Below are 25,966 nucleotides of genomic sequence, written 5' to 3'. Positions count from 1 at the left end.
TTTGTTTCGTTTTTTTTTTGCTAATATGGTTACCCTGTGGTGTGATGTAATATCACGTGACCACTCATGTGACCTCTTCAACCGTTCTTCAGCTTGATAGGTGGTTTCAGGCGTTTGTTTCTTTCAAATTGCTCAGGCAAGTTTACGCTATTCGTGGGCTTGTTGCTACGTCTGTTGCTTACCTTTCGTGGTCTTGTTGCTACGTCTGTTGCTTACCTTTCGTGGGCTTGTTGCTACGTCTGTTGCTTACCTTTCGTGGGCTTGTTGCTACGTCTGTTGCTTACCTTTCGTGGGCTTGTTGCTACGTCTCTTGCACAGTACAAGTGCACCAATCAGAAGCAGTAAAAAAATCAGTCCCCCTGCGGTGCCACCGGCGATGGCTGCATAATTTGAGTCTTTCTTCCCTTTGACGGTTATCTCTAAAAAATGAATCAATTACTGTAAGGAGAAATGCGGTGAAAAAGCAAAGAATAAAAACGTTTAAAAAAACGAGAAGGGTCTCTTGCCGCCTTATTTTACCCAAAAGCCCTCCAAGTACCCCCACTTTATCCACAAGCCCCCTCCAAGTACCCCAACTTTACCCAAAAGCCCTCTCCAAGTACCCCCACTTTACCCAAAAGCCCTCTCCAAGTACCCCCACTTAACCCACAAGCCCCCTCCAAGTACCCCCACTTTACCCACAAGCCCCCTCCAAGTACCCCCACTTTACCTACAAGCCCCCTTCAAGTACCCCCACTTTACCTACAAGCCCCCTTCAAGTAACCCCACTTTACTCACAAGCCCCCTCCAAGTACCCCCACTTTACCACAAGCCCCCTCCAAGTACCCCACTTTACCACAAGCCCCCTCCAAGTACCCCCACTTTAACACAAGCCCCCTCCAAGTACCCCCACTTTACCACAAGCCCCCTTTAAGTACCCTTACTTTACCCACAAGCCCCCTCCAAGTACCCCCACTTCACCCACAAACCCCCTCCAAGTACCCCCACTTTACCCACAATCCCCCTTTCAAGTACCCCCACTTTACCCACAAGCCCGACTCCAAGTACCCCAACTTTACCCACAAGCCCACTTCAAGTACCCCCACTTTACCCACAAGCCCGCTCCAAGTACCCCCTTTTTACCCACAAGCCCCCTTCAAGTAACCCCACTTTACTCACAAGCCCCCTCCAAGTACCCCCACTTTACCACAAGCCCCCTCCAAGTACCCCACTTTACCACAAGCCCCCTCCAAGTACCCCCACTTTACCACAAGCCCCCTCCAAGTACCCCCACTTTACCACAAGCCCCCTTTAAGTACCCTTACTTTACCCACAAGCCCCCTCCAAGTACCCCCACTTCACCCACAAACCCCCTCCAAGTACCCCCACTTTACCCACAATCCCCCTTCCAAGTACCCCCACTTTACCCACAAGCCCCCTCCAAGTACCCCAACTTTACCCACAAGACCACTTCAAGTACCCCCACTTTACCCACAAGCCCGCTCCAAGTACCCCCTTTTTACCCACAAGCCCGCTCCAAGTACCCCTTTTTTACCGACAATTCCGCTCCAAGTACCCCCACTTTACCCACATGCCCGCTCCACGTACCCCCACTTTACCCACAAGCCCTTCAAGTACCCCACTTTACCCACAACCCCCCTTCAAGTACCCCCACTTTACCAACAAGCCCCCTCCAAATACCGCCACGCACAAACTGGGATAGGCAACCAAGGCGAAAACACAAACAATCCATTTACCTGCGGAGCAGTCGTTTCCGGAAAACTTCTGATCACAGACACAGGTATCCCGAGCTACACACTGACCATGATTGGAGCAGTTGTTTTCACATGTGTCTATTGAGAAGACAATACAATAATAGTTATCATAAGCATATACGCTGTATTAAATCATGCATGTTGCCATGGTTATTGTGGCGTCATAGAGTGGGTAACACCTACACGTGCATGTTGTCATGGTGATTTTTGCGTCATAGAATGGGTAACACCTACACGTGCATGTTGTCATGGTGATTGTGGCGTCATACAGTGGGTAACACCTACACTTGCATATTGTCATGGTGATTGTGGCGTCATAGAGTGGGTAACACCTACACGTGCATGTTGTCATGGTGATTGTGGCGTCATAGAGTGATTTACACCTACACGTGCATGTTGTAATGGTGATTGTGGCGTCAAAGAGTGGGTGACACCTACACGTACATGGTCATATAAAGGGTAACACCTTTACGTGCATATTGTCATGGTGATTGTGACGTCATGGATTGGGTAACACATACACGTGCATGTTGTAATGGTTATTGTGGCGTTACTGGTCGCCGTGTCACCATTTGTCGATTCCACGGACATCGCCACGACTCTCAGTGAAAACGGCGAAAACGTGATCCCCTTGGCGATAACCACAGCTAGACCGCGCAGCATTTCTTGCTCAAGATAGTAAACTCCTCGATCGACCTCCCTGAACGAGTTTAACTGGTATCCCTGTGGTAGGTCTGCCACAGCCACTGTCAAATTCTCTGAGCCGCCCATGTCCATCAAGCCGCTTCTTATGGCCAGCGGAATGATCAAGCTACCATTGAAGCATGCGTCATTTGTGTATAGACTCGGGGTATCTGCCCTGGCATTTGCTGTGATTGATAGCATAGTGCTTCTGGATATATGTTCATTTCCAATAGAACCGCTGGCCGACACTCTGAAGGATCGAGTTCCTGAGAAACTCACTTCCGGTGTAAGGATGACGTCACCAAATTCAGACTTTGTTAAGATGACATCATCTCCCTGACGTGTGCCACGGCTAAACCGGAAGGTTTCTGGCACTCCATATATAATAATGAGAAGAGACGTGTTGGCTGTGACGTTGGGGCTCACGAAGCGCGCTGATAGGTAGACAGGAATAGGCGATCCCTCTTGACTGACGTCTGACGTCACATACAGCTGTAGCATTTCTATTGGAGCCTTATCTGAAAATTTCGTGAATAGATAAAAATGTGTGAAAATATTACTAGTGCACAAGGTTATATGGTTACTTTGGGAGCGGTCATTTATTACTGAGGGGGGGGCTGCCAAATATTTAAGGGGGCTAATTTTTTTTGCGTACCCATTTAGGGGGGGTTACATTTTTTGGGCTGTCATTAAAGTAGGGGTCACATTTTTTTGGGCGCCGAATTTAAGTCTGGTTTTAATGGAATACTGAGCAAGAGAATCATTGTTCAAATGTTAATTTATTTCAGTGCACAATGTTTCTTACTATTGTATATCTAGTCCCATATTGTTTAGGTACCAATCTTGTCTTTATATAAATAAATTTTGAGAAACGCTTTCATGGTTGACAGACAAAGCTGCCCGTTCGAATTAGTTAACAACACAAATACCTTAAAATGTTGCAAAACCTAGACTCAAATGTCTTCGTTAACATTGTTGACAACGTAGTCGTTTTCTAACGACACAGGTATTTGTTGTTTATTTCTGTGCCACTCTTAAATGAACAAAAGCAAAGATTCATACTTAAATTAAATTACAGTCTTTGTGGTTTTAAAGACACGTAATTTTCTAATATAAACAAGTGAGGGTTGTGGTAGGGGGTTGTAAATTTTTGGGCCTCCGATTAGGGTGGGGGTCAAGATTTCTGGGCTTGGGTTTGAGGGAGGGGGGGAATTTTTGAGCCCAGAGTTTTTGCAGAAATGCCGACCCCCCCCCCCCTAGTAATTAATGACCGCTCCCTTAGTCACTACCAGATTACACTATATCACATTTGTCGACGACGGTTTATCAGTCAATTTTAAAGACCATGGTTCAAAACAACTGTCTCATAAATTGTCAATAGAACGCTGATAGTTTTCATTTTCAAGTTGTTCAACTAAGAGCAATATGGTTCTACAAAAGACTTCATTTTCGATTGCGTTTGTCTGGATGTGTATTTCTAATTTCCTGGCGTGCTAGTAAGGCTGGTTGAGTTGCGCGCAACGCAGTTACTTACATTTGATACCTGCGAAATCCACAAAAACGTACTGGTCAAATTGCGGCTCTTGTGTGTTTCCCACGTGATCTACTGAGCCAACCACAAGCTTGTATGACTTGTTCTGAGCCAGCGGTAACACAGCGGATTCATCTGTGACGTCAGTCAGTAATGGCGTGAATTCGTCTGAATTGTCACTCTCTTGAGAAGCTGATGGTGTAAAATGGGATACATGCGACTGAGCCGATTGAGCAGAGAACTCGAGTATAGGATCAATTAGCATACCGTGATTGCTCGAATCGCCTACCCCGAACAAGCACCTCGCCTAAACGTATTGCATAAATAGACTTCATGACGAGGGACGTTAGAAGAGAAGAGTAATGAAAACTGGCAATGCTACCTGCCACATTTAATACTTGTACATTGTGAAAGACATTTTTATTTAGAAATGAAGCGGATTTTGTAATAAGCGCCCCCCCCCCCCCCCCGAATAAGCGCTTTGCCTTGGACATGAAAACATATTATTTAATCACGATAAGCATTTGGGTAAACAATATACAGTGCTCGACTTGTTGGTGGTTTATTTAATTCTGTTGGCTTTTTCAGGTCACGCAATTGTCTTCAGTTCACACTCACCATTGTTTTTACTATATGTTTGATAATAAATGTCCACTGACTTCACTCCCGCGCCTACATCATTTTTTGTCACCATGACAACTAGCGTCCCAGCGTCGAGTGCGTCACGCAAGACCGAAAGGTTCGTACTTGGGCGGGACTTATCGATCTGAAATGCAACCGTGTCGCGTCTATAAGGCTACGCACATTGAACATTCAATTATTTATATGATTATTTCTTCTCGAAATTATTTGACCAGTGAGTATTTGGATACAATAAAAATTCATTAAACGGACACCTTCGGGACAAAAGAAAACTTGCGCGTCTGTCTTGGACTCACCGTGTTGAAGATAGGGGGGGTCTGGATAGGCTCGTTCTGGTCAAAAATAATGCTGGCCTGGGCGTCTATCCTGGCCATGGACGGGGCTTCGGCTTTGGGTTTGATGCTGAATGTGACGAACCCTTGTCCAGTGGTACCGTTATTTGGTGGTAGGAAGCCTTTCCTCGGATCCTCGGGGGCTACACCTGTGCAAAGAAGTGACAAGTCGTGAGGTTCTCCTATTCCTGTGACGAATAGGAGAATGAAAAGAAAGGAAAAAAAGAAAAAAGTCGACTTTGTAAAACATTTCTGTGGGATTTTTGCAGGACAATATTGCGTAGGCTCTATTCTGGTTTGTCTGCTATTGCGTGATCTCTATTCTGGTTGGCTGCTATTGCGTGATCTCTATTCTGGTTGGCTGCTATTGCGTGATCTCTATTCTGGTTGGCTGCTATTGCGTGATCTCCTCTATTCTGGTTGGCTGCTATTGCGTAATCTCTATTCTGGTTGGCTGCTATTGCGTGATCTCTATTCTGGTTTGGCTGCTATTGCGTGATCTCTATTCTGGTTGGCTGCTATTGCGTGATCTCTATTCTGGTTGGCTGCTATTGCGTGATCTCTATTCTGGTTGGCTGCTATTGCGTGATCTCTATTCTGGTTGGCTGCTATTGCGTGATCTCTATTCTGGTTGGCTGCTATTGCGTGATCTCTATTCTGGTTGGCTGCTATTGCGTGATCTCTATTCTGGTTGGCTGCTATTGCGTGATCTCTATTCTGGTTGGCTGCTATTGCGTGATCTCTATTCTGGTTGGCTGCTATTGCGTGATCTCTATTCTGGTTGGCTGCTATTGCGTGATCTCTATTCTGGTTGGCTGCTATTGCGTGATCTCTATTCTGGTTGGCTGCTTTTGCGTGATCTCTATTCTGGTTGGCTGCTATTTCTTGATCTCTATTCTGGTTGGCTGCTATTGCGTGATCTCTATTCTGGTTTGGCTGCTATTGCGTGATCTCTATTCTGGTTGGCTGCTATTTCTTGATCTCTATTCTGGTTATTTGGTGGTAGGAAGCCTTTCCTCGGATCCTCGGGGGCTACACCTGTGCAAAGAAGTGACAAGTCGTGAGGTTCTCCTATTCCTGTGACGAATAGGAGAATGAAAAGAAATGAAAAAAAGAAAAAAGTCGACTTTGTAAAACATTTCTGTGGGATTTTTGCAGGACAATATTGCGTAGGCTCTATTCTGGTTTGGCTGCTATTGCGTGATCTCTATTCTGGTTTGGCTGCTATTGCGTGATCTCTATTCTGGTTGGCTGCTATTGCGTGATCTCCTCTATTCTGGTTGGCTGCTATTGCGTGATCTCTATTCTGGTTGGCTGCTATTGCGTGATCTCTATTCTGGTTTGGCTGCTATTGCGTGATCTCTATTCTGGTTGGCTGCTATTGCGTGACCTCTATTCTGGTTTGGCTGCTATTGCGTGATCTCTTTTCTGGTTGGCTGCTATTGCGTGATCTCTATTCTGGTTGGCTGCTATTGCGTGATCTCTATTCTGGTTTGGCTGCTATTGCGTGATCTCTATTCTGGTTGGCTGCTATTGCGTGATCTCTATTCTGGTTGGCTGCTATTGCGTGATCTCTATTCTGGTTTGGCTGCTATTGCGTGATCTCCTCTATTCTGGTTGGCTGCTATTGCGTGATCTCTATTCTGGTTGGCTGCTATTGCGTGATCTCTATTCTGGTTGGCTGCTATTGCGTGATCTCTATTCTGGTTGGCTGCTATTGCGTGACCTCTATTCTGGTTTGGCTGCTATTGCGTGATCTCTATTCTGGTTGGCTGCTATTGCGTGATCTCTATTCTGGTTGGCTGCTATTGCGTGATCTCTATTCTGGTTTGGCTGCTATTGCGTGATCTCTATTCTGGTTGGCTGCTATTGCGTGATCTCTATTCTGGTTGGCTGCTATTGCGTGATCTCTATTCTGGTTTGGCTGCTATTGCGTGATCTCCTCTATTCTGGTTGGCTGCTATTGCGTGATCTCTATTCTGGTTGGCTGCTATTGCGTGATCTCTATTCTGGTTGGCTGCTATTGCGTGATCTCTATTCTGGTTGGCTGCTATTGCGTGATCTCTATTCTGGTTTGGCTGCTATTGCGTGATCTCTATTCTGGTTGGCTGCTATTGCGTGACCTCTATTCTGGTTTGGCTGCTATTGCGTGATCTCTATTCTGGTTGGCTGCTATTGCGTGATCTCTATTCTGGTTGGCTGCTATTGCGTGATCTCTATTCTGGTTTGGCTGCTATTGCGTGGTCTCTATTCTGGTTGGCTGCTATTGCGTGATCTCTATTCTGGTTGGCTGCTATTGCGTGATCTCTATTCTGGTTGGCTGCTATTGCGTGATCTCTATTCTGGTTGGCTGCTATTTCTTGATCTCTATTCTGGTTGGCTGCTATTGCGTGATCTCTATTCTGGTTTGGCTGCTATTGCGTGATCTCTATTCTGGTTTGGCTGCTATTGCGTGATCTCTATTCTGGTTGGCTGCTATTGCGTGATCTCTATTCTGGTTGGCTGCTATTGCGTGGTCTCTATTCTGGTTGGCTGCTATTGCGTGATCTCTATTCTGGTTGGCTGCTATTTCTTGATCTCTATTCTGGTTGACTGCTATTGCGTGATCTCTATTCTGGTTGGCTTCTATTGCGTGATCTCTATTCTGGTTGGCTGCTATTGCGTGATCTCTATTCTGGTTGGCTGCTATTGCGTGATCTCTATTCTGGTTGGCTGCTATTGCGTGATCTCTATTCTGGTTGGCTTCTATTGCGTGATCTCCTCTATTCTGGTTGGCTGCTATTGCGTGATCTCTATTCTGGTTGGCTGCTATTGCGTGATCTCTATTCTGGTTGGCTGCTTTTGCGTGATCTCTATTCTGGTTGGCTGCTATTGCGTGATCTCTATTCTGGTTGGCTGCTTTTGCGTGATCTCCTCTATTCTGGTTGGCTGCTATTGCGTGATCTCTATTCTGGTTGGCTGCTATTGCGTGATCTCTATTCTGGTTGGCTGCTATTGCGTGAGCTCTATTCTGGTTGGCTGCTATTTCTTGATCTCTATTCTGGTTGACTGCTATTGCGTGATCTCTATTCTGGTTGGCTGCTATTGCGTGATCTCTATTCTGGTTGGCTGCTATTGCGTGATCTCTATTGTGGTTGGCTGCTTTTGCGTGATCTCTATTCTGGTTGACTGCTATTGCGTGATCTCTATTCTGGTTGGCTTCTGAGGTTGCGACAGGTGTGAACTATTAAAACTGTTTTAAGGACAAGAGAATACAGACTAATATTGAGAAGGGCAACAAGAGGAAGAACAAGAGAAAAAGATAAAGGAAAAGAAGAAAAAAGGAATAAAAAAGGGAAAAGGGGATAAAACATGTTTAATTATTTTGAGTAAATACCTGTTTTAGAATCAATAGTCTCTAGTTCCCAAGTCACCTCGTTAGAAACAATGTCTATACCAGCGGTTATTCGCACGAACATTGCGTGCGCAGGCTGATAGTCCAATAGATCCTGGTGAATTGATGCGAAAATATAATGGTCTTTAAGTAAATATCTACGTGGAGGGAGGAAGGGAGGGAGGGAGGGAGGGAGGGAGGGGAGGGGGGAGGGGGGGGGGGGAGGGAGGGAGGGATATCAAGCAACCCCTTCACTTACCTGAAGGACTGGACTTCTTGTCTTCACTTCTTTAGTAAAGTTTCCAAAACCAAACGAGCCGACAGTGAACGTCCTGGGGTCTAGGTTTGAGTCGAGCTTGTGTCGTACTAAGACGCGCTGCGCAGGCGCACTAGCGTTGGGATGATTTTCGTATCGGATCTTGTAGTCGAGTACCAGGTCCCCTCGGATATAGTGGGCATCGCCGATTCCGGCCGGACCAATTATGTCGTTCTAAAATGATATTCTATTAACTAGGTAGAAGAGCTAATTACTAGTGTCGCATAGTTGTGTTGAGGAAGGGGAAGTTACGTGGATTTATATATAAACTTATATTGACTAACATTCTTTTGGTAATGAACTGACAGCATCACATTCTCGGAATCCTTACTCACCGGATCATGTGACCGTATCCAATCCAAGAATTCGCTAAGTCCTTTTTTCATCATTTTGTACAGATTTCCCAGGCCCTTACTGAGATCTTTCGCAAGATTTTTCATCTGCTTCCACACTTTTTGGAAATTGGGTGTTAATCCGGAAACTAACCCTCCGAAGACGCCGTTAGCAAAGTCTTTCGCAATAGAGGGCCCACCTAGTTTGGATAACCCAGCTGTTGAAGGAAAGTCACGTGTCAAGGAACACCTAGTTTGGATAACCCAGCTTTTGAAGGGAAGTCACGTGTCAGGGAAAGCCCAGTTTGGATAACCCTGGTTTTGAAGGGAAGTCACGTGTCAGGGAAATCAAATGGAATGCCAACACTCAGAGCAAGGTATCATTATTGCGAGCACAAACACTACCATTCTGAATACATTTATAAGGAGAGTGGCCTTGGACCCTTTTCTTGTGTTTGGAAAGTTCATTTTCGGGTTGCTCCGCAGAGTCTGTGTGCTATGAGCCCTTAGAGAAGTAGAATTGGGGAAGGAATCATTCTTCAACTCGAGCTTATTTGCTCTACCCTTGAGTCTACTGATAATGCGTTCTACTTGCTATACAAATCAAGTCATGTGATCAGATTGATGTCGAATAACAACTCACGTATTTTAATGGGGAGGCCTCCGAACACAAATCCAGTCGCCATGTTGGTCATGAAGTCATTGCCCTTGAACTCGGTTCCGTCTATAGCCGTTTGGATTGCATAACCAGCACCATTCGCCAACATGGCAGTTCGAGACCCGAAATAGTAAGCTATGGATGATAGTTGTAAACGTTAGCTTTGAAAATTAACCTAAGCGATGGATAACATTAGCCTTTACACAAATGTGCACTTGTGGAAACGGAAAAGTCTCCTCAGTAGTAATCGGGAAATGGTTTAGTCTGCGAATCCCCCCCCCCCCCCCCCTCATCTCCAAGATACTTCACGGCATATTCACCTATACGCTAGCCTACATACGGGCTCTTCAGTAAGGATTTTTGGGTATTGAGATTCGTGTGGCGCGCGGCAAAGGAGAAGGAGGCTTGGTTACAAGGTATTTTCCTAGCGTTAACTATTAGGCATTTTCTTAAGCTTTCACATGGATGCATTTTTATAGCTTTTACTCTTAGCGCCGGCGCAAGCTTCCCATACGTACCAGCAAAAGGACCAAGCGCAGCTGCCGCTGTAGTTGCTGCTCCTGTTATTCCTCCAGACACAGCAGCACCCACGGCACCTTCAAAACATGACACACATTTCGCAACAGTCCAATAAGGATTCATGGAATGATCGATTCCCAGAAGTACAAAGCACTTCCTTAAAACAACGAGCCAATACAGAAGTATGGGGGACACAAAGCACTTACATTAATTATATTACCTCCGAGTGTCCTCGCCGTTTGCTAAGGTACCGGGTTCATATGTTATTAATCCGTACAGTTGCTAGGGCTGTAAATCGCTTACCTCCAAGTGTAAAGTCGTCGCCGGTTGCTAAGGTACCGAGTCCATAGGACACAACACTTGTGACTGAGCCGAGAAGTGCGCCTCCGGCCACGATGAGAACGGCAATACGGCCGTTGGGGTCCTGAAGCATGATGGGATTGTTGTTGGCATAGACATAGAAGTTAGTCTCCAGTGACGCATCACCTAGAGGTAAACGACACAGAGACCAGTTGATATAACTGAAAGCACAGGTGGCCTAGTGGTTAGCACATTGGCTTCTTATCGCTGTGGTCCGAGTTGAGCTCGGGGACTTGAAGGTTCAGGTCTGGATTTGAAATTGGTGCTGTTAGAGTGTTGAACTTGTTTCTCCTATGTTTTCCAGTTTTTCGAATGAGACACAAATCCGAGGTCCCGTCTCTTAAACGTTTCATTCACAATGTAAAGGAGACCCTAAAGAATCCATATGCTATTCGTAGAGCAGGGAATGGCTCCCGATTTCATGGCTTAGTTATATATCTCTGGACCCAGAGGATAATGAGCCACCACGCAGATGGGTGCCTCGATGGGGGACTTTCGATAAGAGATTACGTGACCTTTTTGGGTGGCAAATTCAAAACAAAATGATTAAAAAAAGAAATGACTGCGTCCGTCACACCAGAGAACGACGAAAACCTAAAATATTTAAATGAAACTAAACACTTTCTGAAAAAAAAGAATTCTGGCTTTTTTCGTGAGCGCTGATTAAATTGCTTTTTTGCTGTTATTCTGATCTCTTAGCGCTATTGGTTCCCTGCTAGCAGAGGCATCTTTTCTCTGTATTTCGCTGTGCTTGCGTTCGCGAGGAAAAGAGACCTCTGCCATGGGTCGAAACTGTTTTCGTTGCGCATGCGTGTGCGTTTCTAAACGACCGAGCTTGACGTGCCAAAACCCGTACCATCGCGCGAAAGCTGTCAATATGCTAATATGCTTTGCATGGGTTTAGTCGCAAATTATGAATCAAACTCCGGTTAGTTCTCCTCTTCGAAAAAAGAAAACAACTGTTCAATATCAATCACCTAAAACGTCACTGAAAAGATTGAACAGCAAACGCAGCAAAGACGAGTATTGTCTTGTTTGTGGGATACATTTCAAGACATCTGGGCAGGCGAGTTTCTTCAATGTAAATATCGCACAGTTGGACTCGAAGAAAATGTTACAAAAATTTTTGGTAAACTTAGATCAGCTAATTCCAGTAGAATATGCTGCAAAACCTGTAAACGGAAGATTAACTCGTTAGTCAAAAGAGAGAAAATCCTGAATGAAGATAAGGCATTGAATGGCTACTTTTAAAATTCGTCGCGTGATATTTCTACGGAGGACGCCGTTTCGAATGCGGGCTTAGTCATTGTGGGCTCAAATAGTGGCCAGTAATTATTTAACGGAGCATGCGCTCTGGATCTCCCGTCCACGATCGTGGACGGCGGTTTGATCAAACGAACTTGCGACCCATGGCAGAGGTATCTTTTTCTCGCGAACTCCAGCCCAGCGAAATACAGAGAAAAGAGGCCTCTGCTAGCAGGGAACGCTATTGGAGACAGAAGCAGTGAATATGGTAATAACACAGGAAAGTGTTATTAAAAAAATAAAATAAACACAGGAAACCCGGTAAAAACGCCAGGGACTAGGCTGAACAGAGGGAACCCGGTAAGAACGCCAGGGACAAAGGAGGAGACAGGAAACCCGGTAAGAACACCAGGGACTAGGCTTAACACAGGAAATCCGGTAAGAACGCCAGGGACTATGCTGAACACAGGAAACCCAGTAAGAACGCCAGAGACTAGGCTGAACACAGGAAACCCGGTAAGAACGGCAGAGACTAGGCTGAACACAGGGAACCCGGTAAGAACGCCAAGGACAAGGCTGAACACAGGAAATCCGGTAAGAACGCCAGAGACTAGGCTAAACACAGGAAACCCGGTAAGAACGGCAGAGACTAGGCTGAACACAGGGAATCCGGTAAGAACGGCAGGAACTAGGCTTAGATAGGCACACTCACCAAGAGGGTCGAAGCTGATGAATCGACCAATTTGCGAGTCGTAGTGCCTGGCTCGCATGCGGTAAAGTCCGGGTACTTCTTTATCCCTCATTACTCCCCACTGGCCGATAAACAGAAAGTCGTTCCGGACAGATTCCCGGACAGACAACAGCTGTCCGAAAGGGTCGTACTGGTAGGTGTTGATTGGAGTTTGGCAATCGTCCTTGACAAGGCTTATTACTGAGCTGAGGGAGAAAACAAATATTTCTCCTTTCTCCGGAGAAGGGACCGAAACATTGGTTTACTTTAGTTTAAATTCCCCGAAACGTATTCCCCAAAACAAATTCTACAAAGTATATCGTATATATTAGTATATAGGGTTGAAACACGCGTCTTTACTGCATCTTTAAAGTGTGTTACTCAGACAACTTAACTTACCCTTCTCCGTTAAACTGGTAGTAATAAACAATCTCGTCTTTTATAAGCGAAATCAGACCTTTCTCCTCTGCATGCACAAAATGTGTCACATTTCCGCCAGAGATCTAAAACACAGATTTTCGTTTAAACGCTGACGCCTTTCGTGGGTCTATAGCACCATTTAAATAGGTTTGCCCATACCTGGCCTATAGTACACTCACACTATACCTGGCCTATGGTACACTCACCTCATACCTGGCCCATAGTACACTCAGCCCACACCTGGCCTATAGTACACTCACCCCATACTTGGCCTATAGTACACCCACCCCATACTTGGCCCATAGTACACTCACCCCATACTTGGCCCATAGTACACTCACCCCATACTTGGCCCATAGTACACTCACCTCATACCTGGCCCATAGTACACTCAGCCCACACCTGGCCTATAGTACACCCACCCCATACTTGGCCTATAGTACACCCACCCCATACTTGGCCCATAGTACACTCACCCCATACTTGGCCCATAGTACACTCACCCCATACTTGGCCCATAGTACACTCACCCCATACCTGGCCCATAGTACACTCACCCCATACCTGGCCCATAGTACACTCACCCCATACCTGGCCTAGAGTACTTCCACCCCATACCTGGCCTAGAGTACTTCCACCCCATACCTGGCCTATAGTACTTCCACCCCATACCTGGCCTATAGTACTTCCACCCCATACCTGGCCTATAGTACTTCCACCCCATACCTGGCCTAGAGTACTTCCACCCCATACCTGGCCTATAGTACTTTCACCCCATACCTGGCCTATACAATTTCACACCATACCTGGCCTGTAGTACTTTCACCCCATACCTGGCCTATAGCATTTCCACCCCATACCTGGCCTATAGTACTTTCACCCCATACCTGGCCTATAATACTTTCGCCCCATACCTGGCCTATAGTGCTAACACCATACACGCCGAAAGGATCCACAATGTAGCGCGTATCTCCGCTAATGCACGACTTCTTGTAGAGCAGTCCTAGTGCATCGTATAGATAATTACACCTAAAGTACAACAGAAGAAGCCGCTATCACCCTTCAAATATGAAGCCTTGCTCACAGTTGCAGGTCAAAGGGATTCAATAGAATCTTCCTTTTTAATTGAAATAGCGCTGAAAATAGAGGCTGAAAATTTAAGGATCGGAGATGGCTTTGGTAAAGCTTGCATATATTTAACTGCCCTATATTCACCACAGGTGAATTTGTGATTTCTTACCTCTCATTGGCTGTCTCCGTTTGCATCAGGACGTTATCCTCGCTGAACACAAACTTGACATCCTTCGTTCGCGTCTTCTTACTCTTCTTTCCTACCATGTTCCCGTTTTTATCAAACTCATAGACAAACTCTCCCGCGGAGGTGTATTGGTTGACCACATTAGACTCGTAGTAGTCCTTCTCGCCCGTCAAAAGATTCTTCTCCTGGTATCTGTTCTTCCTGGAATCGTAGCTATACTCGCTTCCGTTACCCCCTTCGCCGCTATCCCGCCAAGCGACCAACTGAGACATGGCGTCATACTTAAACTCTCTGCTTCCTTCCAAGGTTTTTATCTTCACTGGTCTTCCTTTACTGTTGTATTCGTATTCAAACTTAGAACAATCCAACGCCCCAGCCTTATTATGCATTGATTTTAGTGTCCTGGTACCGGTTAAGAATTCCTCTACGGTCTCCATGCCGTTACCAAACACCCTCCTCTCATTACTTCCAGTAGAGTTGTGCTCCATTCGCATGAGAACCTCCCCATTTGACCACACCTCTGAAAGCCTATTGAACTGATCGTACCGATAAGTAACGTTGTACCCAGTACTGTTCTCGGATATGCCTATACGCCGGCCCATTCTGTTGTACCGATACTCTATCAGGCGTCCGTCTGGATACTTCACGCTGACTGGCCGGTTGTTCTTATTATATTCGATGCTGACGGTGCCGTGCTTGTTGGTTGCCATGATGAGGTTTCCCCGAGAGTCGTGAAGGTAATACGTCACACCAACATCCGGGATCTCCTTTTTGGACTGTGAAAAAAGGATAAATAGGAGAATTGGAATGAGAAATACCGTAAATGACCTAATAAACTCCCGCTATCTAAAGAACGCCTCTGATCTAGGCCTACAAGTTTGCAATGAACGCCCCTCTCCAATAAACGCCCCCTCTATTAAACGCCCACCCCCCCCCCCCTTCCCTCCCCCGCTCCCTTCCCTGCCAAACAAACGGCATAGGAATTCCGGAAATATAAATGGTAATTTGATTGTCATCTTGCTTAATCAACACTGGTAAGCGAGTAGCGTCTTGTTCAATGTCAAATTCAAAATAAGGGTACCACCCTCTAACGTTTCTGATTTCATTTCTTAGGATTTCTGCAATTTTCTTTAGTTTTGTCTTCGCAGTGTAGCATCCAGGAATAACAAGGCCTACTTCTCGTTTCCGCATACTTGCACCGTTAAATAATTGCATTCGTCGCACGGTAAACGCTTGCTACGCAGGCTATAATTTAATATGATCCTGACAAGAACCCCACTGCACTTGGGCAGGGCCGTAGCCAGCATGGGGCAAATGAGGCACTCGCCTCGGTAAAATTTTAATGTTCAGTGTTTCACAATTAAAAAGTATGAGATAAACACTTGCTTTTGTTGGATTTATCATCCAGTGGCTGACTTTGCTTCAGTAAAATTTTGATTCTGGTTACAGGCCTTTGAATCTGTTATATTTTTATAGTTTGTAAAGAACGCCCCTTTCTAACAGACAGACAGACAGACAGATTTTATTTATTGGTCCCTTGAAACAGTAAAGTTACATCGGTTAGTGACCAAAAAATTTTAAAAAAAGGTAAAATAGTACGTATATAAGACGTACAACAGCTATTATGTGATTGTTCTTAGTTTTAGTTTACATTGTATTTCCTTTCTTTCATTTTTTCTTTTTCTAAATCTTTTCTGATTGTTTTTAGTTACTACTTAGTTTTACATTGTATTTTCTTTTTTCTTTTTTTCACCAGAGTGAAGTTAGTTCCTTATTCGCAGTTCCTTTTTCGTCTGTTTCCTTATTTGCTCAGTTCCCTTTTCAAATCCGGGGGGTACTTAAATGATACCTTTTAATTCGAGTTGAAACAGTATTTAGGCATAACAGTTTATTCAGAACAAGTCCAACAGCATTTTCGTCGGGTAAATTTCGATGCTTTAACGTGCTCGCTGCTAAGAGGAGCTGTGAACATGAGACTCTATCTGCTACAAAAGGTCAAATTACGAAATGCGTGCAATCGCTTTCACAAATGAATCTAGCAAAAGAGAGGAAATCTACCTCTCATCTAATAAATGTATTTGTATCTTGGGCTTTATTTCCAAACGCATTAATATATTTAGAGGGGAAATATTCACGCTTTACTTGACTACGTACGTATGTCGTGTGAATTTGACCTTGCTAACAAAACCACAATTTGACAGATAGTGTTGTTGTCAATTAACACCTTGGCTACTAGATATGGCTCTGACAAAACAAATAGATTAGTGCAGTGACACGAATAGGGGACTGCTCCTTATTCAAGTTAGTTTTCGCGGATAAGGAAATGGAATCTCCCAACGTCCGATTTCGTTTTACGACTTTATCCGAATAAGGAATAGACTATGAAGAGGGTTGTCAGTGTTTGCTCATCATTTCTCATTAAAGGACATGAAATTTCATAACTCCCGATTCGCTTTTAAGACTCCTTTCTAAAGAGTTCTCGAAAAAGGAAATGGTATTTCATAACTCCCGATCTCGTTTTAACTACTTATCCGAATAAGGAATAGACTAAAAAGAGGGTCGTTAGTGTTTTTTAAACATTTCTCGAAAAAGGAAATTGTATTTCATAACGCCTGATTTCGTTTTACATACTTATCCGAATAAGGAATAGACTAAAGAGAGGGTTCTTTAGTATTTTCTAAACATTTCTCGAAAAAGGAAATGGTATTTCATAACGCCTGATTTCGTTTTAACTACTTATCCGAATAAGGAATAGACTAAAGAGAGGGTTCTTTAGTATTTTCTTAAAATTTCTCGAATAAGGAAATGGAATTTCATAACGCCTGATTTCGCTTAAACGACGCCTTTCGAAAGAGTTCTCGAAAAAGGAAATGGTATTTCATAACTCCCGATCTCGTTTTAACTTACCTATGCCGAATAAGGAATAAACTCAAAAAGAAGATTGTCAGTGTTTTTTCAACATCTCTCAATCAATCAATCAATCAATATATTTTATTTGGTACCCTTATACATGATTATATATCAGGTGTTTTTCCAAATAGTTAAGATAAAAAGGAGGTTGTCATTATCCGTGGTGTGCATTTATTCTTTTAGGCATTCAAATCTTTTTCTTGTGCAGTCAAAAATATATTTTGCAGTTTCCCTGTTAGTGATCTCGTTTCTTTGATCCATGGTAATAATAAAAAGGAAAGCTCTTTCAGATGTCATTGCATTTAAGTTGATATTAGTTTTGTCTTTGATAACACTATAGTATGCCTTTCTAATCGCGTTGTATGTAGGGCATTTTACAAGAAAGTGTTCTTCGTTTTCTATTCCATTTTTGCAAATCGTGCACCTCCTCTCATTTGGGGGCACATATGGTTTGGCATGTCTACCTGTTTCGATGGCCAAATTATGATTGCTTAGTCTTAATTTTGTGACGGCAATTCTGTGTTGTACATTATTAATTTGGGTAAGATATTTTTCAAGTTCGTAGACCACCTTGAAGGTCCTGAAAGTTCGCAATTTATTCTTTTGGCGTGGGTCTCTTCTACTATCATTGTGAATCTCACTTAGCCACACCTGTCGCTCGATATCTTCAAAGCGCATCTTTATTAAATTTATAGACGTGTTTGGGGCATCAAGCCATATATAGCCCAAGCCTGCTCGATCTAAAATGTTTTTCAGTTTGTGCACCCAAGTTACCTTGCTGTTATTTTCTAAAGAATCTAGGAAAGCCAACACAGCAAGTTTACTGTGGTCAGAATTTATCATTTTTTGCCAATATTTTATTGCTCTACATTTGGCTTTTAAACGCATTGGAAATCTACCGACCTCGGATCTACATGCATTAGAACTGCAGTACCTGTTGACGCCTAGCAGCCAACGTATAAACCTTGTGTGTACAGATTCTATGGGGTCTTTTTCTAGTTTGTCATTGCAGTCTGTTCCCCACACCTCGCTACTATATAATAGAATTGGGGTTACAAGGGTATCAAAGAGCCTAAGTGTTAGAGTTATTTTGTCTCTAAAGTGGTTTCCCATTTCTTTTCGAAGCTTATACAAAGCTTTTAGTCCGACCTTCTTTATTTCTTGCTTTGCTAGGCTGAAGTTCCCAAAGGTGCTAAAATGCACCCCAAGGTATTTATATGACTTGACAATGTCAACTTTACTGTTTCTGTATTTAAAGAGATAGTTGTTCATTGTTTTCCCAGAGTTATTAAATATCATTATCTTAGTTTTTTCTAGATTAACAGTGAGTTTTGCTTCATCACAAAATTCGCTTAGTTTGTCTAAATATTTTTGTAGCCCCGTGGCAGTCTTCGAGACGATTACCAAATCGTCGGCATAAAGTAAACAACTAATAGGTCGTGAATTGAGTTCGACATCGTTGCAATTTCTTACTGTATTTAGTTCCTCGGACAAGCTGCTGAGATAAAAATTAAATAGTGTCGGGGAAATCATACATCCCTGTTTCACTCCGTTGTAACACCTAAAGGCTGGCGTTAACAGATTTCTAATTTTGACTGAGGACTTATCATTTGTGTAAATTGATTTCAAAACTTCAAGAAATCGCCCTGTTACGCCTGAACGCTCTAGCTTATCAAAAAGTTTGTGTCTTGGTACTCTGTCGAAAGCTTTACTGAAATCAACATAACACGTAAATAGGAAGTTTTGTTTCTTTTTTGGCTTTGCTTTAACGTATTTGTCAATCAAAGATTTTAGGATGAAAATACTATCCACTGTTCCATGCTCTTTTCTGAATCCTCCCTGCTCAGGTTTGATTATTTTTCTTTCGACAAGGTAATTGTACAATCTGTTGTTCATTATGGATGTGAAAACTTTTCCTAGTGACGAGAGTAAGGTAATACCTCTAAAATTTTCCGGTTTACTAGGATCTCCTTTTTTCAGGATCGGTACTATCAGACCATAACTCCAGCTAGATGGGTATTCCCCACTATTCAAAATTTTATTAAACAAAATTTGTAATGGCTTTTTCAGAGTTTCTTCGCCGCACTTTAATACTTCGTTTAAAATATTATCAGCGCCGGGTGCTTTACCCGTTTTTAGACTTTTTATGGCGTTAGTTATTTCGAGTTCCGTGAATTCGTGATCCAATGGCCCTTGCCTATTGTTTATTCGCGTTTTTTCTACTTCTTCCATTGTATTTTGTGATTCTATTGTCGCGTTTAATTGTTCGAAGTGCTGATGAAAAACAGCAGCTTCTTCGGGTCTAATTTGATGTGATTGTTTATGTGTATTGCTGTTGAAAATCCTATTTATTTGTTTCCAAGTGTTTTTAGAGTTTCTGAAATCGATACTGTTTACTATATTATTATAATGCGTATACTTTTTCCGCCTACAGAGTTTTTTAAAAGACTTCTTTTTTTCCTTCAAGACGGCTCCTAGCTCGCGTTGGTCAGGCTGCTTTGAAAGTAATTTGCCTAGTGAGCGTAAATTTTCTTTTTCATTTTTACATTCCTTGTCGAACCACATTTTGTTAACGCTGCTCTCTTTAATGTCATTGTTTTGGTAGCGCAGTCCTGCGTTTTCGCATGCGGATAAGAGCGTTTCTGTAAAAAGATCTACTGATGTGTCTACGCAATTATTATTTAAAGCCGCATTTAAATTTGTTTGCACTTCTTCGGACTCGAACAATAGCTTTGACTCGCTACTGATCTCGTTATTCCAGCGCAATCTTTTGAGCTCACTTAGTTGTACGTTTTCTGAATTATCCTTTTGTTTAAATGTAAATTTCAGGTTTAGACTGCATGAAAGCGAACAGTGATCAGTCAGGTGTGGCTCAAGCGGATTCACAATGAAATAATCAACAATGTCTAAACTTTCATTATTTACAATTATGTAATCAACAACGCTGCTTCCGTTGTATCGAAAGCAGGTTTTCTTACCTTCAAGGTCACCTACTACTCTGCCGTTCAAAATTCGCATATTGAGTGCAGTGCACGTTTCTATTAAATTTCTTCCTCGGCTGTCAATCACCTTAGAGTCTTGTGAATTTCTATTATTTGGAATATCAATTTGGTAATCTTTTGGTAGACCCATAAATTCGTCATTTTGTTCATCATCCAGTCGTAAAACGAAATGGGACGTTGGGAGATTCCATTTCCTTATCCGCGAAAACTAACTTGAATAAGGAGCAGTTGCCTATTCGTGTCACTGCACTAATCTATTTGTTTTGTCAGAGCCTTATGTAGTAGCCAAGGTGTTAATTGACAACAAGCACTATCTGTGAAATTGTGGTTTTGTTAGCAAGGTCAAATTCACACGACATACGTACGTAGTCAAGTAAAGCGCGAATATACTCCTCTAAACAAATTGTGAGAAAATACTAACAATCCTCTTTAAAGTAGATTCCTTATTCGAATAGATATTTAAAAAGAAATCAGGCGTTATGAAATACCATTTCCTTTTTCGAGAAATGTTAAGAAAATACTAAAGAACCCTCTCTTTAGTCTATTGCTTATTCGGATAAGTAGGAAAAACGAAATCAGGCGTTATGAAATACCATTTCCTTATTCGAGAAATGTTAAGAAAATACTAAAGAACCCTCTCTTTAGTCTATTCCTTATTCGGATAAGTAGGTAAAACGAAATCAGGCGTTATGTAATACCATTTCCTTATTCGAGAAATGTTTAGAAAATATAAAAAACCCGCTTTTTAGTCTATTCCTTATTCGGATAAGTAGTTAAAACTAGATCGGGAGTTATGGAATACCATTTCCTTTTTCGAGAACTCTTTCGAAAGGAGTAGTTAAAGCGAAATCGGGAGTTATAAAATTTCCTTTCCTTTATTGAGAAATGATGAGCAAACACTGACAATCCTCTTCATAGTTTATTCCTTATTCGGATAAGTAGTTAAAACGAAATGGGACGTTTGGAGATACCATTTCCTTATTCGAGAAATGTTTAGAAAGTACTAAAGAACCCTCTCTTTAGTCTATTGCTTATTCGGATAAGTAGTTAAAACGAAATCAGGCGTTATGAAATACCATTTCCTTTTTCGAGAAATGTTTAAAAAACACTAACGACCCTCTTTTTAGTCTATTCCTTATTCGGATAAGTAGTTAAAACGAGATCGGGAGTTATGAAATACCATTTCCTTTTTCGAGAACTCTTTGAAAAGGAGTCGTAAAAGCGAATCGGGAGTTATGAAATTTCCTTTCCTTTATTGAGAAATGATAAGCAAACACTGACAATCCTCTTCATAGTCTATTCCTTATTTGGATAAGTCGTAAAACGAAATGGGACGTTTGGAGATTCCATTTCCTTATTCGCGAAAACTAACTTGAATAAGGAACAGTTGCCTATTCGTGTCACTGCACTAATCTATTTGTTTTGTCAGAGCCTTATGTAGTAGCCAAGGTGTTAATTGACAACAAGCGATATCTGTCAAATTGTGGTTTTGTTAGCAAGGTCAAATTCACACGACATACGTACGTAGTCAAGTAAAGCGCGAATATACTCCTCTAAACAAATTGTGAGAAAATACTAACAATCCTCTTTAAAGTAGATTCCTTATTCGAATAGATTTTTAAAAAGAAATCAGGCGTTATGAAATACCATTTCCTTATTCGAGAAATGTTAAGAAAATACTAAAGAACCCTCTCTTTAGTCTATTGCTTATTCGGATAAGTAGTTAAAACGAAATCAGGCGTTATGAAATACCATTTCCTTATTCGAGAAATGTTAAGAAAATACTAAAGAACCCTCTCTTTAGTCTATTGCTTATTCGGATAAGTAGTTAAAACGAAATCAGGCGTTATGAAATACCATTTCCTTATTCGAGAAATGTTAAGAAAATACTAAAGAACCCTCTCTTTAGTCTATTCCTTATTCGGATAAGTAGTTAAAACGAAATCAGGCGTTATGAAATACCATTTCCTTTTTCGAGAAATGTTTAGAAAATACTAAAGAACCCTCTCTTTAGTCTATTCCTTATTCGGATAAGTATGTAAAACGAAATCAGGCGTTATGAAATACCATTTCCTTTTTCGAGAAATGTTTAAAAAACACTAACGACCCTCTTTTTAGTCTATTCCTTATTCGGATAAGTAGTTAAAACGAGATAGGGAGTTATGAAATACCATTTCCTTTTTCGAGAACTCTTTAGAAAGGAGTCGTAAAAGCGAATCGGGAGTTATGAAATTTCCTTTCCTTTATTGAGAAATGATAAGCAAACACTGACAATCCTCTTCATAGTCTATTCCTTATTCGGATAAAGTGGTAAAACGAAATCGGACGTTGGGAGATTCCATTTCCTTATCCGCGAAAACTAACTTGAATAAGGAGCAGTCCCCTATTCGTGTCACTGCACTAATCTATTTGTTTTGTCAGAGCCTTATGTAGTAGCCAAGGTGTTAATTGACAACAAGCGCTATCTGTCAAATTGTGGTTTTGTTAGCAAGGTCAAATTCACACGACATATGTACGTAGTCAAGTAAAGCGTGAATATTTCCCCTCTAAATATATTAATGCGTTTGGAAATAAAGCCCAAGATACAAATACATTTATTAGATGAGAGGTAGATTTCCTCTCTTTTGCTAGATTCATTTGTGAAAGCGATTGCACGCATTTCGTAATTTGACCTTTTGTAGCAGATAGAGTCTCATGTTCACAGCTCCTCTTAGCAGCGAGCACGTTAAAGCATCGAAATTTACCCGACGAAAATGCTGTTGGACTTGTTCTGAATAAACTGTTATGCCTAAATACTGTTTCAACTCGAATTAAAAGGTATCATTTAAGTACCCCCCCGGATTTGAAAAGGGAACTGAGCGAATAAGGAAACAGACGAAAAAGGAACTGCGAATAAGGAACTAACTTCACTCTGGTCTTTTTTTCTTCCCTTTTTTCCCCTATTAGCGTTTCCCTTAGCTTGAAACATTCGGAAATGTACCTTGCAGCTATCCCTGCTAATTGAGTTGGCGGATTTATTAGTAAATTGAAAAGGCGTTTTTGTGTAATTTGATTGCGCTGCAAATTTTGGATAACTGAGTTTCGTAGCTCTTTGTATGTTTGGCATTGTACTAGAAAGTGAAATTCATTTTCCACGTCATTTTTGCATGTTGGGCAAATCCGATCTTTTTCCTTTGTGTAAGGCCTCGTGTGTCTGCCTTTCTCAATTTGCAATTGGTGATTACTTATTCTTAGTTTTGTTAGCGCAACTCTATGTTTCACATTAGGGATGGCTACAAGGTAATTCTCTAATTCATATTTGTCTTTAAAAGTTCTATAAGTTCTTAGTTTGTTCATTTCGTTACTGTTTTTCCTTTGGTCATTGAAAATTTCCCCATGCCATTTCTGAAAATACATATCATTAAGTCGTTTAGAGAAAATATCAAGGAACAATGTAGGGTCGGTTTCATTTTGATAGAGCCACATAAACCCAAAACCCGCTTTGAAAATTATTTCTTTTGTTTTGTGGGTCCAGTAGGACACGTGAGGGTTATTTACACACTCTGTATAAACTACTTTTGAGAGGGCCTCTTCTTTTGACCGAAGGTTGATCCAGTATTTTATGTTCCTATATGTTGCATTTATACAAAGAGGATATCTGCCTAGTTCCCCTCTGCACGCATTGTTCACAGCCGTTTTTCCAGTTCCTAGTAACATTTTACAGAATTTAAGATGTACTGATTCAAGCGGATCTCTATCATCAACACAGCTTTTATTATCGGCACCCCATACCTCGCTGCCATACAATAAAATTGGTTTGATCAGTGCATCAAACAGTTTTAATGTAAGATTAATGTCTGATCTGAAGTGAATACCGAGATCTTTCCTTAACTTAAATAAAGCTTTGAGTGCGGTTTTTTTAAGCTCCTCTTTTGCTAAGTTAAAGTTTCCTACCGCGCTGAATACTAGCCCTAGGTACTTATAAGATTTGACATTTTCCAATTGTTCCCTGTTCAAAAGGAATTGATAGTTATTCATTACTTTGCCTATGTTATTAAAAATCATCACCTTAGTTTTTGAAGTATTGACTTTTAGACTATTTTCTTCTGAGTAGATAGAAAGTCTATTTAAAAGGTCTTGCAGACCACTACTTGTTTCCGAGAAAAGTACTAAGTCGTCTGCATACAGAAGACAATTTAATTTTGTGTTGCCTAAGATGTGGGCACTTGAAGATTTCGCTAAGGTATCAGGTAAATCGCTAAGGAACAGATTAAAAAGAGTTGGACTCAACATGCATCCTTGTTTTACCCCAACCATGCATCTAAAACTTTCACTAATTGAATCCCCTATCTTCCCACACGATATATCATTGGAGTACATTGATCTTAGAACTTCGTAAAAGTTTCCAGAAATACCAGCTTGTTGTATTTTCGCAAATAGTTTATCTCTAGGAATGCTGTCAAAGGCCTTTCGGAAGTCTATGAAGCAAGTGAAAAGCATATTGTTTTTCTTCTTGGGCTTGCTTTTTACTACTCTGTCGATAACGGTTTTCAGAATAAATATACTGTCTACTGTTGAGTGTTTTTTCCTAAACCCCCCTTGTTCCTTCTTTAGATATCCTTTCTGCACAAGGTAATCATAGAGTCTTGAATTAAGTATAGATGTAAATAACTTACTGAGGCATGATAAAAGTGTTATTCCTCTATAATTGTTGACGTCAGAGCGATCGCCTTTTTTGAAAATTGGAATAATAAAACCCAGATTCCATTCTTGTGGAAACACTCCTGACCTAAGAATGATGTTGAATAACCTAGTTAGGTAGGGTAGTAAAGTATCTTTACCATATTTTAGTAGCTCGTTTAGTATATTATCGTGACCGGGAGCTTTGTTGTTTTTAAGGTTTTCTATAGCTAATTTTACCTCCTCTAGCCGTATCTCTGAGTCTAAAGGACCCGTATGGTCTCTACATTTAGGGATGGATAAATTTGTAGTTGTAGTTTTGTTTAAGTCCATGAAGTGTGAGTGTAAGCTTTCTATTTCTAAATCACATTCTTGTTGTTTTTTGTCTTTCCCTACGCTGAATAGATTCTTAAGTGATCGCCAAAGTTTTTTGCTATCCTTGAAATCCAAATTTTTGATACCGCTTGCTCTGTATTGATATTTCTTACGCTTACATAATTTCTTGAATTTTTTCTTCTTCCAAAATAGCTCCCGCCTTAGCTCACTGTCATTGGGTGAGTTACATATCTTCCTTCCACACCGTTTAAGGTTTGCCTTCTCTGATCGACATTCCTCGTCGAACCATGGTGCGTTTGTTTTTTGACATTTCTGCTTGTCTCCGTATTTAAAACCCGCTTTCTCACTGATCTCAACTAGCAGCTTTGTAAAACTTGATGTGATATTGCTTGCTGTGTCTGGGCAATTGGTATCGCAGTGACTGACTAGGTTATCCAGTTTAGACCGATAGATATCAGAGCGAAGAATAGAGTCCACATTTTCTTTTACATTTGTACCGTGGCAGAATATTCGTGCGTGTTTAGCAAAGCTTTTTGATTGTGTTACCGTAATTTTGTTTCCAATCTTTATATTATATGTTATATGGCAATGATCAGAAATATGTGGAAGCAATGGGTGAATTTTAAGAAATTGAAATTTCTGCCGTACTCTATTGCTACTTATCACGTAGTCGACTAAGCTGGTACCGTTGTATTGATAACATGTCTTTTTCCCTGTTAAATCGCCAATTATCCTTCCATTTGCGATTCGTAAATTACTTTCACTACAAAGCTCAATCAGTGATCTTCCTCTGCTATCAGTATAGTGGTCCTCAGAGTACCTTGGCGATGGTACATCGAGTTCATAATCATCAGGAAGGCTTAAAAATCTATCTTCATCAAAATTAATATGTTCAGTTAGTTCAC

At 41.6% G+C, this 25,966-nt stretch overlaps 1 protein-coding gene across 3 annotated transcripts in view; it reads right to left on the bottom strand.

Annotated features, from left to right (window-relative positions):
- LOC116611783 overlaps positions 1–25,966 on the bottom strand; it is a 76,113-nt gene that overhangs the window by 610 nt on the left and 49,537 nt on the right. The window contains exons 29-45 of one of the 3 annotated variants that reach the window (XM_048734602.1): positions 14,137–14,930; positions 13,811–13,925; positions 12,876–12,979; positions 12,459–12,682; positions 10,445–10,627; positions 10,141–10,218; positions 9,608–9,757; positions 8,968–9,182; positions 8,576–8,806; positions 8,320–8,431; positions 4,908–5,092; positions 4,588–4,735; positions 3,973–4,161; positions 2,276–2,956; positions 1,737–1,832; positions 310–419; positions 151–173 (exon numbers count right to left, since the gene is read on the bottom strand). In XM_048734602.1, coding sequence (XP_048590559.1) covers positions 151–173; positions 310–419; positions 1,737–1,832; positions 2,276–2,956; positions 3,973–4,161; positions 4,588–4,735; positions 4,908–5,092; positions 8,320–8,431; positions 8,576–8,806; positions 8,968–9,182; positions 9,608–9,757; positions 10,141–10,218; positions 10,445–10,627; positions 12,459–12,682; positions 12,876–12,979; positions 13,811–13,925; positions 14,137–14,930 — 3,638 coding nt within the window. Of the gene's footprint in view, positions 1–150; positions 174–284; positions 420–1,736; positions 1,833–2,275; positions 2,957–3,972; positions 4,162–4,587; positions 4,736–4,907; positions 5,093–5,267; positions 5,982–8,319; positions 8,432–8,575; positions 8,807–8,967; positions 9,183–9,607; positions 9,758–10,140; positions 10,219–10,444; positions 10,628–12,458; positions 12,683–12,875; positions 12,980–13,810; positions 13,926–14,136; positions 14,931–25,966 lie in introns of those variants that run through there. The other 2 variants (XM_048734601.1, XM_048734603.1) reach the window with 2 other exon arrangements.

Source organism: Nematostella vectensis, chromosome 11, assembly GCF_932526225.1.
Source record: "Nematostella vectensis chromosome 11, jaNemVect1.1, whole genome shotgun sequence".
Taxonomy (NCBI): domain Eukaryota; kingdom Metazoa; phylum Cnidaria; class Anthozoa; order Actiniaria; family Edwardsiidae; genus Nematostella; species Nematostella vectensis.
The sequence above is the reverse complement of the archived record's forward strand: the minus strand, read 5'-3'. Positions and strand labels throughout refer to the sequence as shown.